Here is a 12,484-nt window from a genome sequence, read left to right on the forward strand (position 1 = left end):
GCTTAGAAACACTGCTCCAGACGTCCCAGACAGCACCCTAGGACAGTACTGCAGAAAGGGTGCTGATTTCCCCCTGGGGATGGGAAAGGGTGGCTGTGGCCACACTGCACTCCTAAGGACACACAGGGGACCAGGACAGCCCTTCCTTCTTGGTTCGTGCTCCACCTTCAACTCACTTCTCCTGGAAACGGGGCTTGGGAGTAGGCCTCATGAATGTACACAGTCACATTCCTGTTTTACCCAATGCATCCCAGGAATGCTCAGCAGTCCCGCAGCGGGGCACCGGCTCCCTCCCGAGCCAGCCGGCCGTGTCTCCCCTGCAAGGCAAACACGCGTGCGGGTGCATTTGGCAGAAATCTCCGCTCAGGGCCGGGCACGGGCCAGGTGGGGCTGCCGGCCTGTCCTGTGGGAGCAGCGCGCTGCCGCAGCCCGAGGGCCGGGCCCGCTGCCGGGGCGGGGGCGCCGCTCGCTGCCTGCGCTCCCTCCCGGGCCGGGACACCGCCGTGTGCCCAGCGCCACCGCGCGGCCGCGCCCCGCACTGCGCGGGCCGCACCGCCGGCACTCGGCCGGGCACCGGGCGGCGCCGGAGCTCGGCGGGCCGCACCGGGCAGTCCCAACCCTGCGTCCCCAAGGGTCACCGTGGCAGACGGCACTGGTCTGCTCCTGCTTCTTCAACTGCCCCTGGTCAGGTCAAAATCATGGAGATCCCAACAGGACACGTTTATACCCCTGTGGCAGCTAGTAATACACTAATAACTATCAATACCAATAAATCTGCTATTCATTCTAATAAATAATCATAGCTTTAGGTTGCAATAGGTGATTATACAACTGGATCCTAAAACATAATATTGTAAATAGAATTTAATAGATCCCAACAGTAGAATTTTTAATAATTGTATTAATAGCTAATAGCAATACTATAAATGATAATGCTTACAGGAGATGATAATAAACACTAATAAAATAAACAAATACTAATTAATATTAAATATTAATAGAGCTAATAACCAATCCTGTCAGTACCCTGACAGGACAGAGGGCAAATGATGGGTGACCCTGAGGCCTTGGGCTCCCCTGGACCGCAGGGAGGGCAGGTTTTGATCCATTACACAAACTGCGCCTTCTCATTAGGCCCGAGCTGATAATAATCAAGCCCTGTGTTCTCATTTGACCCCTTCATCAATTATCAGAGCCTCAAATGCCCTCAAGTAACCCCTACCAGGGACTCCAATGACCCCTGTGACCCTGAGCAACCCCTGAGGTTCTGCACCCTGAGCTCTCAGCTGCAGCACCCCACACCACATCATAACCAGGCTGGCAGGGGCAGGGATGTGAAGCAGGCTCCCCCCAGCTTCTTTCCCTGCCTGGTCCCTCCATTCATCTTCTCGAGGAGTTGGCTCCTCAGCAGCAGGATCTGAGCAAGCCAGAGAACTCACCTGGCTCATGGTAGCCCTTCAGTTGTGCCATACACAATCAGTACAGAGTCTTAAGCTTTATTTTTCTATTGGCCAGCAACTTAAACTGGGTTAAAAAAACCAAAAGCAATGAATATTGTTACACAGAGAAAAAGTATAAAACAACTCAGTGGATACAAGCCAACTTACTGTTTATGTCTCATTCTTCCTGGCCTCTCCCAACCCTGTACAATGTCTTTGAAGGGAATGGGCAAAGGCAGCTATGAAGATATATTTAAGAAATCAGAAATATTGCTTCAAGCAACATGCTCAATATTTTCCTCTTAATTAGTAGTCAATACTTGTTAAGAAACTTTACTATAAAACAAGAAATAATTTAGAGATTTCTCCTTTAGATCATTACAGAATAATTTAGATTTCTTTCCTCTCTTTTCTTACTGTTGTGGAACCAAGGATACACCTCAGTTCCTCCCCTCTCTTTCTGAATTAGTTGAGGATTATTTCATAGGACTGATAATGGAGGAGTTTCAGATTGACCTGCCCTGAATTTTAAGTGTCGCCCTATAGTGCCAGTCCACGATTTCTGCTCTGTGAACCAAAGCCCCCACGATGCTGCAAGACCCTTTTACTGGTCTGGATGATTCTGCTTATGTTGGCTGTCTGCTGCCAGGGGCTCAGCCAGCACTGCTAAAAGGCCAGAGGAGGGAAGAAATTTATTTATGAAGGTCTGAGCTTGTCTTCAGTGCTCAGAAACACCAAATTCCCCTTTCTGCTGCTTCATGAGTGTAACAGGCATACCAGGAAGGAGGGAACAAGACAAGAGGAACACAGGATCCTGTGAATTCAGGCTATGATCCTGCTGGCACCAAGTCCATGGCAATGTCTGTGTCCTGCGTGTATCCAGGACCCCAGTGCAGAGACAATATTTAATTAAAACCTATTCCTCAGCAGCAAACAGCTAACCCAGCACTACCAATTTACCAAGTACACTGGGGCAACTGGTTGGAACTGACTCTCCTGACTTTCCTGGCAGTAACCAGTAAAGTGAGCTTCCAGACAAAGCCAGAAAACCCTCAGCTAATTAACAAGCTATTTGGAAGCTGAAAAACATTGGTGTATATCCATTTCCTGCCAAGGGAGGTAAACCTGGAGGTTTTAGTTAGAAAAATCAAACCAAGGGAACATCTCAACATGTAACAGATGAAAAAGGTACTTCCACTAACTAAGCAGGCCAAAGGGTAGCAAGATATAGCAGCCTCACAAAAAGACCAGTTCTTCACCAAACCTCATAAGGGGATAGGGAGGTGGAAATGAGTCCTCATTCATGCTGGAAACCAGTCAATAAAACAGACTAGACCCAAAAAAGGCAGTCCATCTTTGCTCCAGAACTGCTGGGAGGCAAAAGGCCTCTTGTGGCTCCTAATGGCACTGTGTTGGACTAGGCTTCAAGGAAGAGAAGGAAGAATTGCTGAGAAATCCTAAGGCACCCACAGCATCTTGGCAACTTGAGTGTCACACCTAGATTTCAGTTGCACCAAGCTGTGCTCCCAGTCAGCTGGGCAAGTAGCTCCTGCCCCCAGTAAGCAGGCAGGCATCCTCTCTGGTGGAGAATAGCTGTGTTAGGACATTGGTGCACACTTGGGAGGAGGGAGAGAGAGAGAAATCTTCCATGTATGAGAAACTCAGCTCTGGCTCCAGCTCAGTGCAGAACCATCAACTGTCCTCATGGTCTGTGCCTGTGAGCCACTTCTCAGGAGAGCAAACCATGATTCTTGTACAGCATCCTGATAGCTTCATGTTGGCTTGGGAGAAGCCTCAAGGGAAATGGTCTTGGATAAATCTTGCTTTGTAGTTATATCAAGGGACTGTTGTGCTAAAGCTTCTAGCAGAAGATCCACAGCTTTTTTGCTCTTGACACTGAAGAGGAGCCGCTGAACTCCCGGCTGCCTTGTACACAACAAGGAGGGTGACTTTCCCCAGAGGGAAAAAGGCAGTGCATGGTTCTAAAGGCATTCATTCAATTGCAGAGCCAAGTCCTCAAGTTACAGACACTTTGGTGGTGGTGGTGAAGAGTGGTCAGGTTTGGCAGGTGCTAAGGGAAGTGGCAGAGGGGGAGCAACAGAGCTCTCACAGCTATTAATATGGTTCTGACTTTAAACTCTTGTACAAGCAGCAGGTGAAAATCATCCCAAAGATCTACAGTGTAAAGGGAAGAAAGAAATACATGAAAACCACAGAATGGATGCACTGGAATCAGCAACTTGCAAATTAACAGTTCAGACCCACACGAGTGTCAGCCAGCTCCTGCCTGGGGATAACACACTCCAGCTTGCAATAAGCAGCAGGAAAAAAACCAATCTGTGCTAATCCTTGTAATTAACCACCAGTAGCTTCCTGGGGTGTAATTTGGCTGCTTGCCAGAACAAAGGGGAAGATGAGGAACACATCTGCATCATGAAAAAAGAATATCCTCTGCCATCCCCTCTTAAAATGAGAGTGCAAGACATTCACATTCTACATCTTCAATCGTCACCCTCTTGCAAATCAGACCCACAGGGCTGTTCTTCAACATGACACAGCTGCAGCAAAAATTCTGGATAACTCGAGATAATCCTTAGGATCCCGGGTGGGAGGATCCCTGCTGCAGGGCAGGCAGTTATGGGACACAGCCACAGGAGGGCTTCCTCGAGCTGCCGAGCCATGGCCTCCCACAGCCCCGGAGAACAACTCCTTCCCCAGCCCTACTGGATATGGCACCTGCAGGGAATCCACCAGACTGGCACAAAGGCTTTTGCTTTGGATCTGGTGAATCCTCGGGTCCCCGAAGTACCTGGCAACTTCTTGCCAGGCAGGGAAGAGCAATAAAACATCTTTATTTCCATCTCTCAGCTCAGGAGTTCCTTCAACTTCTTCCCAGCACCCCAAAACTACCCTCAGCCCTTTTTACCTGCACACAAGCAATGCTGATGCCCACTGCCCCGATAATTTTCAGATGCTCTTGAATGAAGTTTTCCAGCTTGGTAATGCAACCACTCTGCAGGGTAAAAGGGGGGGGGGGGACGACACAGAAAATTAGCTTCATTTTAACCACTTCTTCATTTTAATCCAATGTTTGCAACCCTTGAAAGCAGCACTTTAAAAAGTGGTGTCTGTGAGCCATCTCTTCCCCAATATCTCTGGAAAAGCTAAGCAGATGATGTGAACTGTGAACTGCATCATGCCTGGTATTGCTCAGGACCAGCTGGCTCAGGAACAAACCCAAGGTGGCTGCTGGCAGTGCAGGGGAAATGCAGAAGAACTGACCACATCACACACAGAGTGTCATTCTTCTCTCAGGTATGTGGAGAAAGGTTCACTCACTCACTGCCTAGCTCCTGCCTCGAGGGAATGTTTATTCTCGTGAGGCCAAAAGGCCAAGGAAATGCTGCTAAGTGCATCCAGAACCAACAACCCTAACATAACTCAAGCCTTTTAGGACTAATTCTTCCCACTGCTATTTATTACAGTTTGGAAGGGAAAGCCAGACTCTGTCTGACTCTGCCTTGCAACTGTCAATCAAGGGCCAGAAGTATCTCCATTTGCACCTCATGGAATAATTCCAACCACAGGAAGCTGTGCCAAATGTAGGACTTGCATCCAAATCACTTATCAGAACGACCAACCTCTCCTGCTTCCCCCCCTAATTGATGTACAAAAATAATTATTTTCCTCTATATCAACATATTAAGTTATTAAGTAACAGTCTACAGAGCTGAACACTCAGCTAAAGAAGTGAATTCTACATTCCAAGGAATGTTACTGACCTTGAAGCCTACTGACAGTTTGCAGTAATAACCCAACACCATCACTCCCTGCCCACCTCCTTTACACACTTTGTGGCAGGTGGCTCTGAAGCCCTTCTGCTCTTACCTCCTTGTAGATGTTGGAAGGATGGTCTCTTCTGCCACACAGGTCAGTGATGGTCTTACAGCAGCTGTCTGGGACCTTCCTCCCACTGGCCTCTGGAGATTTGATCCACAGGCTGTCTGCCCAGTCCGTGTAGTTGTTGCTCCCACAGCACTTGAACTGCACACACAGAGAGCAAAGGCTGAGCCTGCAAGCACTGCAACCTTTTTCTCCTCCAGCCTCCCACATCAAGCTCTGGGCTTCACTCTCCTTTAGTTATTTCATAGGTTTGGAGGTTTTTTATAATTATTAGTGACTTTTGTGCTAAGAGTTCCCCAAATGGCCCTTTAAATATCAAGTTCATCCATCCTTCAGCAGCTGTGACTTTTGTTTACTGCTGGGACGAACTGTAACCAGAGTGCACCTGCAGCTGCCTCAGCTCATAACTGTGTGTTAATGATGGCAACAGGATAAGTTTAATTACCAGTTACCATCACAAATGCACCTGCTATGGCACTATGCGAAGAGCAGTCCCTGTGCTTTGAAAATGCCTATGCACAAGGGCCTTTTCTGTGGGAAAACCTGTCAGAACTGTGGCAACCCTAACCTGAACCACCAGGCACAGCAAGCAACAGTGGCAGAAGAGTTCTTCTTTCATTACATCTCGCTCTCTGGGGTGCTGAAAAGCTTAATGAAAAATGTCAGCAATTTCTCCAAAGCTTTGAACTGGGAAAGCAGAAGCAGCTGTCAGAGTGACTTGGCAGCTCCAGTTCACTGGGAGCAGTTCAGATATCATTTCCCCAGTGCTACTGGTCATACAATTCAGTGATCACACCATGCAATTCTGCCAGTTGCATGGCTCAGGCCTTGCACTTCACCCAATTTTGTCTTGAATCAGAACATACACTCAGCTCACAGAAGAAATACCTGCAGGTTGGACGTCAAGAGATGCCTTTTGTGTGCTTGGTTTTAAGCCCTGAAGTTGCATTAATTCTCTTTGCCTCCAGAGCCACCCACCTCCTGCTGCAGTTTGTCCACTGCACTGGTAACACTCTCTTCTCCCTCCCTCCGGTACTTCTCTGTCATGGTGTTCTTCAGATTTTGTTTCAGCTCCAGGCTCAGCTGAATGGAAGAGACAAATGGGATCAAATCACAAGGCAAACTCACTTCTCAGAACAACCCAAAGCCCTGCATACATTCCATTGCTTTTGCCCCAAGAGGAGGATGGAGAACCTAGTGGAAGCTACAGCTTCCTTCAAGATTGTCCTCCAAGGCTGGACTGGACAGGCTTATTTCCAAATGATTACAGATCAGACCTCTGTTTTAGTAACTGCAGGGAGGTGCTTTGGGATCAAACTTCAACCTGTGTTACACAATCCCACATGGCTTCTCACCTTGAATGTGCAAGATTGCCAAGACATCCCTGCAGTGAAAGGGAATACAAAAGTGTGCCTGCTGAAACATGAATATGCCTGTGAGACAACGTGCAGTCTTCTCCCTCTAAAGCCTGTAAAAAAATACTAAAAACTCTATTTTTGTAAAAAATACAAATCACTCTGTCCAGGAGCAAGAAGAAATCAAGAGTCCTTGGCATGATGGACTAAAGCCACATAGACCAAACAGCTCTTGTATCATCTTGAAAAAGGATGCCACAGGAGGGAATTAAGTGTGTGATTGCAAAAATCACTGCAAGACCTTTCTTGATAATAGAGAGACAAAGTCTGATTTTGCAAGAGCAGAATTTCTGAAAGCATAATCATAAACCACTGGCATGTTCAAGTGATTGGATTCAAACACTTATTCCCATGGAGACTCTTTTAATCTAGCTGAATTCTTCTCACCCTTTGGTGACAGCTAAGAAGTGCCAAAGAGCCACATCCTTTTTTTTTGTTATCCTGGTTGCATCTCTTTTTTTCTTTTTTTTTTTTCCATACTGGTTCATGTAGCAACACTGTTTTAGTCCAACACCTTTGAAATCCCAAGTTTCCTATATAAACCAATACACACAATGCCAACATGCATTTTAGATGGGGTCAATGGAATAAACAGCTGAGCAACCTCTTTATATACCTTTTATTCTACAGAGTAAGTAGTAAATGAGAGGTCAAACATCTGGTTATACTGAAGTGTGCAAAATACAGTCTGGAGTTTATTCTCCTTTTGAAACACTGCTTTCTCCAATCCCAGGTGTCAGATGGGGACAACACCTACCTCACAGAGATGATATGAGGCATCATTCATTAATATTTGAAAAATGCTTTGATATCTTGGGCTGGGAAGCTCTATGGAAATGCAAAGGATTTAGCATAATAGAAAAAAAGGAAAAGGTTCAGCAACTGGAAGGCAGAGGCAAATAAAGAGGAGAGTCCATTAGCAGAATTATTACTTGGGAGAAAAGCAGTTACCTGTGGGCTCACGGGGAAGAACTGCAGCATGGAACAGAGATAAAGAACCAGTTTAGACACACACATGCAAGCCTTGGACACCAAAGCAAAGGCTGAAATAAAAACAGTGGCAAACAGAGCAAGCAGCCTGCAACCAAGAGAGAAGCAGGATTTATCAGCCAGAGGGCAAAGGGATGTGCAGCTGTTGATCGGAGATGCACTCAAGTGATCTAAGGCACTCAAGGGTACAGTTCTGAATATGCTGTCCCTTATTTCAACCTGGGGATCAGCTCCTCTTCACCCATTGTCACATATGAACCTCATGCCTTTGCACAGATGGATGGACAGATCCTGGCTTCCTGCCATGCCTGCCAGGATTGATCTTTTCCTGTTAAATATGCAAATTCATACCCCAGATCCCTCCTGGCAGGAGTCAGTACAGTTCTTTGGCTCCTTGCAAACCACCAGCGCCCATCCAAGGCAAAGCATAGAAGGTCCAAAAGAAAATGGAATGGCAAGGAGTCCTGGCAGTGAAGTCAACAAGATGGGATGTTCAGCTGCTTTTCAGAGAGCCATTTGATAACAATCCTAATTTGCCACTTCCTATCAATTTCCAGACATGAGAGCAACTTTTGCAGGCAGTTTATGCCTTGGCGGTTAAACTCCCTTTGAAAGCAAAGTGATGAATTAAGCTCTGCTCTCAGCAACAGCAAGAAGTGCCAAGCCAGACCTGCAGCTGTTGGGAGCCTGTCCTGTATCTCCTGCCCCTCAGCTGTGCTGCTCAAGTAAAGCTCTCAAAAAGTTCTTGACCTGAAAAGACCTCCCAGCTGGTCCATTCGTTACCTTTGCTGGATGCAGCAGGAACTGTTCCTGTGTCCTGAACACACTGAAGTGGCACTAACATGATTTCAGTTGTTTGCACTATGCCTTGAAGGCTGTAAGGAGAGTTCCTAGATCTACACAGCCTCAAAAACTGTCCTCTACAAGGCTCTGCAGAAAAACAGGGCACAAAGTACACTACGGGAAGGAGCTGAGCAGCAGGGCTGAGCAGCCCCTTGGAGTAATGACCACCACACTGTCAAAACCAGTAAATAATCCAAGGTCTTCCATACATGAAGGGGAGTGAGTAGGTGAACCCAAACAGACCTATGTCCCAAGCTTCCAGGCCAAATTTTGGCTGGATAAATGGGATGATAACAAGCTGTTCTCTCTCCCTTATTTGAATCTCCAAGGACTAATGCCCACTCACCTGCTGGTAGTAGATATAGGCCAGGATTCCTGCAATGATCTCCAGGAGAAAGATGCATAGCAACAATATGAAGTACTGTAAAATAATGGGAAAAAGACATTAGAATAGGAGAATAAAGACATTAGAAAGGAGATGCCAGGAGGCAGCTTTTCTTTACCTGGTAAAATGCCTTACTCTGTCCTCACTGATGCTTTTCTGCAGCAGTGTTCAAAAGCAGGGGCTGGGATTAAGACTTCAATAGGGGAGGAAAGGAACAATCCTACAGATTAATAAAAAACCACCAAACCACAGAATAACTGAAGACAAGCAGCAGCAAGTGTGAGATTAACTCACAGTGCCAGAGGGATATAGATAATGGAAAAGTGCAGGCAACCAAGATAAGATCACTGTACAAAAGAAACCTAGATAGATAATCTAATGACTACACTCAGTATCATAGAAAGTATCTGATTCTGACATCAATACAAAAAAAATTTAAACTTTTACTTGTTTTGACGTTGTTTAGGGCATTTCACCAAGTTACTAAGGAACAATATATGTTATAAAGATGACTCAATAAAACCACAGAGGGTCCATTTCACCAAATAAACAGAATAGCAGCTAAGCATAAAGCATCATTTGTGCTCCCAGTGACTTCTGCAGGGCTCAGCCACAGGCTGAGGGGCACTGTAGAAGTGGATGGACCTCAGCACTGATTCACACTCAGCACTGAGACTGTATGTGCTCCTGAACTGGGCTCTAGATGGAAAAGCTCTGCATCTCAAAAGCAAAGTGAGAAGAACTCTCAGAAGGCTAGTGGGAGAACACGACTATTTCCTAAAAGGGCTTAGTGGCAATGAAGTGAAAAGGGTAAAAGTCCTGCTTACCACAAGAATAATCATATGGGCAGTACAGAAAACTATTTGGGAGCCCTGTTCTATTCACAAACAAGTCAGAAAGCCAAACCCATGAGGAATATGTGCAGTAGATTAAAAGGACTAGGCTGGCCTGAAGAGCCAGGGTGATGCATCCACTTCCTGCTTAGGGTCCAAGACAAGGTCCAAGCTTTTCAGGGAGAACCCCTCTTCTGACAAACAGCCCCTGCCTTGCTCATGCTCAGCAATGAGACTATTCTGTGACTGCTATTAAATTAATCTTCCTGTAGATAAAGCTGAAGAGACCCCAGTTCTAGCCATAACAAGGACCTCAAGCTAGGTTCCTGTAAGAGCTGGCTTCCCCAGGACAGAACAAACAAAATATCTCTGTTTTCTGTTTTATCCTCAACCTTAACAAAGGTCAGTTACCAAGAGACAAAGCAAATGGCTCCCTACAAATGTAACTGGACATCAAACCTGCACAAAAAAGGACAGTGAAGATCTGGACACAGCAAGGATGCCTTCTGCTGCACAAGGGTTACACCCCCACTGTGCACTCTTTTCACTAGGTATTTCCCAGCCCCTTCTGCAGGAGTAAAATGACACAAACACTCAGGCTTCCTCCTTCACCCCTGCTGGGCTTCAGCAGCTGCAAAGGAAGGACAGCTGGGTTTTATCTGCAGTCCAGGCTTTAATCTGAGCACACAATCTCGGCCTTTCACTCCCCTGCCCCAGGCTCTCCCCCGAAGCCATCCCGACCATCCCCGCAGCCTGTACAAGGTACCCATTCATCCCGGGGCAGTGAGTCACACACTGGAGTGCAGGATAGCTAAAGGCTGCTCCCAACACTCCCAGGAGGTTGAAAAGGGGCAAGAAAGGATTGGCAGGCCTTGACACAATGGCTGGCTCTCTTTTGTTGGGACTTTGTTATGCCTTTACTGACCTGACATAATTTCTCTGCCAAGGAGGGGCAGGATGCTGAGAACAACCAATGGACTGGAAAGCTTATTTATTTTTCCTTGCTCTGTGTAATGTCAGATGCATTCAGGTAGAGCTAAAGTTATGTCACCACGAGCTCTCTGTTCACTGTGCTGGCTTACAGTGGATAGAAACAAACACATATCCAGCAGACCTTAACAAATCTGAGTCACAAGTAAAACCTTGTGAGGGAGCTTAGTGCATCCACCACCCATGAACCCAACCTGTCTCTGCTGATACACTCCACCATTATCTTACTCTCATCCTTCCCTCAGGGCCACTTCTAAGTATCATGCTGATATAGGGGAGCAGCAGCTCTCACTCTGGACACACACAGAGCACAGGGCAGCTCTCCCTGCTCTTCAGCTGTGGCTGCAAGGCTTTCTTAGAGGTCTGCTATGGGAGGAGTAGGCCAGCTCTGGCATGGAACTGTAGGGACATGCCCTACTTGTTTCCCAAGTCAGAAATGTGTGATCACCAGAAACTCTCTAGCAAACACATGCCTGGACCTGGGTGGGCTCTAAGCAAAATTTACCCTGGCTCTGGTTCCAAGACTGAGTCAGGGCTATTGGGTGTCTCCTCAAGATCTAAAGAGCCCAAATTCCATCCAGTTTCAAGTGAGGTACCAAGTGTTAAGTGTGTTTTCTCTGAATAACACAAAAATTGGTTCAACCCACCTGCAACCCAAATAATTATCTGGAGACATCTTTCTACTACTTGAAAAAGAGACAGATAGCAATGATACTCCTAAATCAGCATCCTCACTTCAGTGGGAGGGTTCCAGGCTGAAATGCAGCAGGAACAGAAATCCTAATCCATGTGAGTTGCCTTCTCCCTGTCCAAGATAGCTGACTAGAAAAGGCAGTGTGAGGGGCAAGACCTGAAGAAAGTCACCTTCTCCCTTTACAAGCAAGGTCTCCTATTTGACAGGTCTTTCCCTGGGACTCCTGCTGCATTTTGACTGAAGTATGATATAACAGTGGTCTGTGTCATTGTAAAGAGCTGGACTGCAGCATCACAGCCGGCCAGGCTGCAGATCCACTGCCTTGCCTGCTCATGGAGCCAGAGAAACTCCTCCTCTACTGCCTAAGCCTCAACACAGCACATGGTTAAGGAAGGCCAGTAAGAAATGACAAAAAAGTAGCACAGCTGTCACTGATGAGCAGTGAAATACTATGAAAAGCCTTGAAGTGGGCTCATAAAACTCAAATTATATACGAGGCAGAAAAAAAAAATCACATCTTCCCAACTTTTCAAGAGAAAAACAAACTAAAAACCAGATACGTATTTTACAAACAGCATCCAAAGCTGTCAGTAATCGACTCTTAAAAGCACCAAGGCAGCACTGGGGAGAGCACAGCTCTGTGCTGCTTCTACTGCTCCCTCCCATATTTACATGGGTCTCTGGTACACAGGGAAAGTGGGACTGGCTGGCACAGCCCCGGGGCTGACTGTGAAGCTGTCAGGATTACTGTCTGAGCTCAGAGCTGGCAGAGGCCCCCAGCCAGGCTCACCCAGCCCTGGCAAGCACAGCCCTGTCTCAGATTACTCAGGGCAACCAAAGCAGAGCACGAGCAAGAAGAGACAATAGGTCTGTCACAACCAGCCACTCCAAAAGGACGCATGGTGTAAGGAGACAAAGTGAGCTTTTATTCCCAAGAGAAAATTATTCATTTTCTATGGCAGAATAACAAAGAAAACTCCACTGGATTTTCA

At 46.7% G+C, this 12,484-nt stretch overlaps 1 protein-coding gene across 3 annotated transcripts in view; it reads right to left on the reverse strand.

Annotated features, from left to right (window-relative positions):
- Positions 1–1,480: 1,480 nt before the first annotated feature.
- CD151 (CD151 molecule (Raph blood group)) overlaps positions 1,481–12,484 on the reverse strand; it is a 31,765-nt gene continuing 20,761 nt past the window's right edge. For 2 of the 3 annotated variants that reach the window (XM_036384172.1, XM_054515033.1), the window contains 6 exons: positions 8,937–9,011; positions 7,709–7,729; positions 6,321–6,425; positions 5,328–5,483; positions 4,366–4,452; positions 1,481–3,614 (listed from right to left, as the gene is read on the reverse strand). In XM_036384172.1, coding sequence (XP_036240065.1) covers positions 3,555–3,614; positions 4,366–4,452; positions 5,328–5,483; positions 6,321–6,425; positions 7,709–7,729; positions 8,937–9,011 — 504 coding nt within the window. In that variant the 3' untranslated portion in view covers positions 1,481–3,554. The remainder of the gene's footprint in view (positions 3,615–4,365; positions 4,453–5,327; positions 5,484–6,320; positions 6,426–7,708; positions 7,730–8,936; positions 9,012–12,484) is intronic. The other variant, XM_036384173.1, reaches the window with a different exon arrangement.

The sequence above is a fragment of the Molothrus ater genome, chromosome 6 (genome assembly GCF_012460135.2).
Source record: "Molothrus ater isolate BHLD 08-10-18 breed brown headed cowbird chromosome 6, BPBGC_Mater_1.1, whole genome shotgun sequence".
NCBI classification, from domain to species: domain Eukaryota; kingdom Metazoa; phylum Chordata; class Aves; order Passeriformes; family Icteridae; genus Molothrus; species Molothrus ater.